This window comes from Pelobates fuscus, chromosome 2 (assembly GCF_036172605.1).
Source record: "Pelobates fuscus isolate aPelFus1 chromosome 2, aPelFus1.pri, whole genome shotgun sequence".
In the NCBI taxonomy this organism is placed as follows: Eukaryota; Metazoa; Chordata; class Amphibia; order Anura; family Pelobatidae; genus Pelobates; species Pelobates fuscus.
Window position 1 is genome coordinate 365,111,220 of NC_086318.1, and position 6,099 is coordinate 365,117,318.

General features: G+C 36.5%; 1 protein-coding gene across 1 annotated transcript; it reads right to left on the bottom strand.

The window, feature by feature from the left end:
- Positions 1–728: 728 nt before the first annotated feature.
- Positions 729–4,198, bottom strand: LOC134586346 (cystatin-like). The gene is made up of 3 exons (XM_063441817.1): positions 3,986–4,198; positions 1,640–1,756; positions 729–812 (listed from the first exon to the last, which is right to left on the bottom strand). The coding sequence occupies exons 1-3, from the start codon at positions 4,196–4,198 to the stop codon at positions 729–731; spliced, it is 414 nt and encodes a 137-aa protein (XP_063297887.1).
- Positions 4,199–6,099: the final 1,901 nt, after the last annotated feature.

The following is a 6,099-nucleotide window of genomic DNA, read 5'->3' on the forward strand; positions in this document are numbered from 1 at the left end:
AGTTAACCATGTAACACCCTGCCTGGATGTCAATAACACAACATGTACTGTTACTTCCTGGTTTGGTTAGCTCAGTGGAGCTAAACTCAAGAGGCATTTGCTCAGAACACCTGACTTGCATCTCATTGAGCTGTATTTGAAAGTCTGTGATTGGACAGCCACATAAAGTCTAGGCGAAGACTTACGAAGGCTGCAGACAAGAGACTTACAAAGGTGGCAGACAAAAGATATGAAGCTTTTGAATGCTGTTTTTAGATATACCCCCTTGAGTGCATTTTATGACTGCTGTCTGTGTATCTTTGTGACTGTGTAACATTTTTTTGAGGGGGAGGGGGAGTTTGGGGGAGACATGCATCTTTGCCTGTGTAGCCAAAAATCATTTCACTGACCCTAGTTGGGGGCTGGCAAGAGATGCAGTCAGTCAGCCTGGTATGCTTGACCCCCTCAATGCCCCACCTATCTCATCCTAATCCGATAGGAGTGTTGAAATGTCCATTTAAACACAAGAAATTATTATAAACCACCTTTTGATTTATAGCTTGTGTTTCTAGCATACATATAAGCCATACACTACTTTTGTATTTTAAAATATAGCTACAACATTTACTTGAATACTCTAAATAGATCATTTAAATAAGACACTCAGAATTTTGCTTGTTAAAATTTATTCAATAGAAATTGCTTCTGATCTGCAAGATCAGTTGGTGTTTCTGTTAAAAAAAAAATGCTCACTGTGCTGTACAGGAGTAACTGGTAAGTGTTTCCTTGTTTAACCATGGGATGTCCCAGACTTGGAATCTGCAAACAGATACCTGCAAAATAAAAAAATAATAATAATAATAAAAAAAATATGTTATCTTTTGGAAGTCATTGAAAACACATTTATAAAAAAAAAGGATGCAAATACTATAATGTTATATATTAAAATAAAACAAAAACAAACAAAATACTGGTACACATTTGAAACAGCCTTCATAGTAATAAAATGTGAATAATAACGTTATTCTATAATAATGTTGGATTAACAAATAATAGATCTAATTAAGGGGTGCCTAAAAAGTAGATCCCCAGATGTTGTAAAACTACAACTCCCATGATACTCGTGTTCCTTTAGAATGCGTTTTAATGACAAAGCATCATTGGAGTTGCTGTTTTACAACATTGTAGGCACCCCTGATCGAATTAGATTACTGCAGTAGTATGAAATGCAGTGTTCCATGGGGCTACGAAGCATGCTCAGGTATGCTTTGGGATCTGCTTTGAAAATCGAGTCAGATGTCATGTAAACTATGACTTGCCCTCGAACACTCTCATGGCGCCTTTGGCTTTAAATCAATTTATATCATGCAGTTGGGCTGTGTCAGGACAAGAATGAATATAAAATATATATATATATTTTATATAAATATTTTTTTTAATATGTATTCCAAAAAATAGCACAAATCATAGGAAACTTTTAAAGCAAAAAATTATACATCAAGTTCCCTCCTAAATATTAGTTAACATTATTTTCTTAACCCCTTAAGGACACATGACATGTGTGACATGTCATGATTCCCTTTTATTCCAGAAGTTTGGTCCTTAAGGGGTTAAATTGCTTACGTCCATTTTGCACAATATTTAATGATATTCTAATCACCTGAGACAATTTTGAGTCCTGAAACAGGTTGCAGGATTGTACATCGCTGTTGGCGTCATTTTTGCATTGTGTTCTTCCAATTTGCACTTCCAGGAAATAATTTATTCCTTCAACAACCTAAAGCAAAATAATAAAAAGGAAAAATGTCATGAAATGCTGAGAACAGTGTTAAAAAATTTTCTAACCAACTGCAGCAATTAAACAGGGGCTATTCTTTAAACAGTGATTTGAGGGATTTTAGTGCTGAATTTGCTCAATTTAGGCCTATATAACTGAACAGACAGACTGAACAGACAACAACAACAAAAAACCAAACATCTATTTTCCTATTTTATTTTATTTTTTTAAAGGAACACTATAGTCACCTAAATTACTTTAGCTAAATAAAGCAGTTTTAGTGTATAGATCATTCCCCTGCAATTTCACTGCTCAATTCACTGCCATTTAGGAGTTAAATCACTTTGTTTCTGTTTATGCAGCCCTAACCACACCTCCCCTGGCTATGATTGACAGAGCCTGCATGAAAAAAAATGGTTTCACTTTCAAACAGATGTAATTTACCTTAAATAATTGTATCTCAATCTCTAAATTGAACTTTAATCACATACAGGAGGCTCTTGCAGGGTCTAGCAAGCTATTAACATAGCAGGGGATAAGAAAGTCTTAATTAAACAGAACTTGCAATAAAGAAAGCCTAAATAGGGCTCTCTTTACAGGAAGTGTTTATGGAAGGCTGTGCAAGTCACATGCAGGGAGGTGTGACTAGGGTTCATAAACAAAGGGATTTAACTCCTAAATGGCAGAGGATTGAGCAGTGAGGCTGCAGGGGCATGTTCTATACACTAAAACGGCTTCATTTAGCTAAAGTTGTTCAGGTGACTATAGTGTCCCTTTAATTATTTATATTTGAAAAGACATCTGAATACAGCAGAAGCATCACATACACTATATATGCCCTTAAGGACACATGACATGTCTGACATGTCATGATTCCCTTTTATTCCAGAAGTTTGGTCCTTAAGGGGATATACTCCCAGATATCTTCATTTTTGATTAAACAAAGTTGAGAGATAACTCAGAAAAAGAGAAGTAAACCAACACTTTTCTGGCAAAGAAAGTGGCAGAACAGATTAATAAATCCATTACCGAGAAAAATGAGGTTAGGGAGCAAATTAAGCCACACATGGAAAAACGCTGACAAACAAAATAAATTGTTATAAAAAATAGAAGCAAGCTTAGAAGCAAAAAAATAGAAGCAAGCCATGATACTATGCTCTCTCTGTGCTGACTGCCATGTGCAAAGACTGTTTATTTTTATAACAATGATTGACAAGGAGCTTAAAAGTAGAGGATCAGCACAGTTTTCTATATTTATTTTTTAGACCTCTCACACATACATTTGTTATCTATTAGGGATAGGTGAAAGTTTGAGAAAGCTTCTCTCAGCGTGGGAGCATTCTTTCACCACCCCTTCCAGTCCCAGTACGCAAGGTAGAGGATACAGGAGTTCTTCTATAACAGTCCGTGAGGCCACAATACAAAAGGGGAAAAGAGGGGGGTTAAAAGACACAAGGGGGAGTTAAAGGACAAGAGGGGACAAGACACAAAAAAGGCAATAGTAGAGATGAGGACACAGAGGATAAAAGACCAAAAAATAGAGATGTAAAAGGGGGATACAATACACAAAAGGGGTTAATATATACAAAGGGGGGTAAGATGCACATGAGGCGGAATAAGCGACACGAGGTTAAGAGACATGCATAGGAATGAGAGGGGATTAGGATAGAAACACAAACAGGATTAAACTATACACATGCGTGGAAAAGGGTGCTGAGCAACACACAAAAATACATTCTGGAGGAATTTCCAACATACATTTTAGCTTTTAAAATTGTAATTTTACAGTGTAGTATATGATTCCCATTCCCGTTTCATTGAATGATCCCATATATTTTCTTTTCTTTCTTTTTTTTTTTAATAATCAGTTTTTATTAAAGTGTGAATAAGATAAAGTTTAGGCTCACAGGCCTGCAGTAATAACAGAATGCAAGAGTACAATGTAAAAACAGTATATATCCATAAAGAAATTACTTTCAGAGACTGAGTCAGTTTCATTTTCAATATTAGTTTACATCAAATCTCATGTTTCAGCTGAAACCGTGTTTCTCAGCAGAAATTGCAATGCTATGTCACGTTAATACCGTGGTTAACCAAACAAGTCCATCAAGAACTAGATTAACCCCTTAAGGACACATGACGTGTGACATGTCATGATTCCTTTTTATTCCAGACGTTTGGTCCTTAAGGGGTTAATGTGGACATATTAATGCCGATATATTTTCTTACCTGGGATTGAGCCGATATAACCTTTATAAGTTTGCAGAGGTAGTCATCCTTTGATTTTTTGTTGAACTCATTGATGGCAAAGTTGGCGGCTTTCAGAACATCAGGTCGGTCAGGACTGATATTAATTGTACCGCCAGGCATGGGGACATCTGAACATGAAATAACAGAGAAAAGAGACAGCACAATGAGACCAATAGACAATCTTGTAGCCATGGTTCTAGTTATGGTATCAGAATGGAGCAAAGGAAAGCGGGACAGATTCAATTATTGTCCGGTTTTTATACACAATACATAGAACACGACTGTTGAATCAACAGTTAATATTTGATAATTGATTAGATAAACTAATTAAACAACTTTCAGACGCACAAAACATATTTAATATTTAACAGGATAAAATAAACAATTGGCTGTTTCTAAATTATGTTTCTTTTGCCAAAATGTTATAATGTTAATGTTGAATATCATACCACTTAGTCAAAGATTAGAAAGTAAGCTCCTGGTTCCCGGAACATGAAGATTTACACCAAGACGACACACAATAGAAAAGATAATTTTCCTTACGAAGACTAGAAATGTTATCAAAAGTTCAACACTTGCAGAATTGAACTCTTATCTACCTTTATTACAAACTACATATTTGTATATCATTAAAGTAAAAGCAAATATTGACAGGTATTGTTTGCTTGAGGTTTCATTGCCTTTTTCTTTTTTTTTTTATAATGAAAAATACATGAGAATTAACTTAAAGAAAGTAGCTGGTTTTCAACAACTCTAAACTCCTGAGTTCCATAAATGTGTAAGTGTTTCAATAAATCCCTGTTTTCTGTGGCAGAATGTACAGCACCTGTACAGCAATCTGATCTTACATGATTCTAAACCAAAATGAAATGCTCAACACATTTAAAGGGACACTAAAGTCACCATAACAACTACAGCTTAATGTAGTTGTTCTGGTAAGTATAGTAAGTCCATACAGTTTTTTTGCTGTAAACACTGTCTTTTCAGAGAAAATGCAGTGTTTACATTAAAACCTAGGGACACCTCCAGTGGCCACTCCTCAAATGGCTACTAGAGGTTCTTGCTAGGGCAGTGCTGCCGTTCAGCATCTCAACGATCTGCATGGAGATGCTGAACTTTCCCATTGATTCAGTGTATCTCTGTGAGGAGATGCTCATTGGATAGAGCGGTGTTTGGCCCCACCCCCGCCATGCCACTTTGACGGTCTCAGTCAATCTAATGCTTTTTCTATAGGAAAACATTGGATTGGCTAAAATCATCAGTTCTGATGATGTCAGCCAAGGAGGCAGATCAGAGGCAGGGCCAGCATCGTCAGACTGGAAATAAGGTATGTTTTCTTACCTTTTAATGAGGGGGCAAGAGGGGGCAAGCCACCTATATGGTGGTACATACGGACCACAGCTAATCATCTCCTCATTTGTGGGCGTTCGAGGGGGGGCATTTGCCTCTCCCCCCCTGGATTTTTCAGCTTCTTCTGCTAATTTTTTTTTTTTTTAAATTCTTTATTTTTTCGTGCATGTGAATTACAGTCGTTTCGTCAATGCCCCAACGGTAATGACAAACAGTGGACTTGACATAGCGTGACAATTAGAAGCATTTGAGTAGATAGCACAGTTTTTTGTATAATGCGAGTCTCAAGTGAGATCTAACTGACATATTAAGTTTCAACTGACATATTACGTTTCAACTGACTTATTACGTTTCAACTGACTTATTACGTTTCAGCTGGCGTATCACGTTTCAACTGACTTATGACGTTTCAACTAGCTTATGACGTTTCAACTAGCTTATGACGTTTCAACTAGCTTATGACGTTGCAACTAGCTTATGACGTTTCAACTAGCTTATGACGTTTCAACTAGCTTATGACGTTTCAGCTGGCTTATTGCGTTTCAACTTCAATCAATGCTTTTTTTTTTGGTTGTTTCTGTTTTGTACTCGCTTAATCTAGCCGAAACAAACATACATGACTGCGTGCAAGGCAAGGCGACATTTACAAACATTCAACATTATACATGTAGCAAGATAGTTAACATAAAAGCATGCAGGTAACCACTGGAGGTGGGCAAGCCCAAGTTGTATTACACGATTCT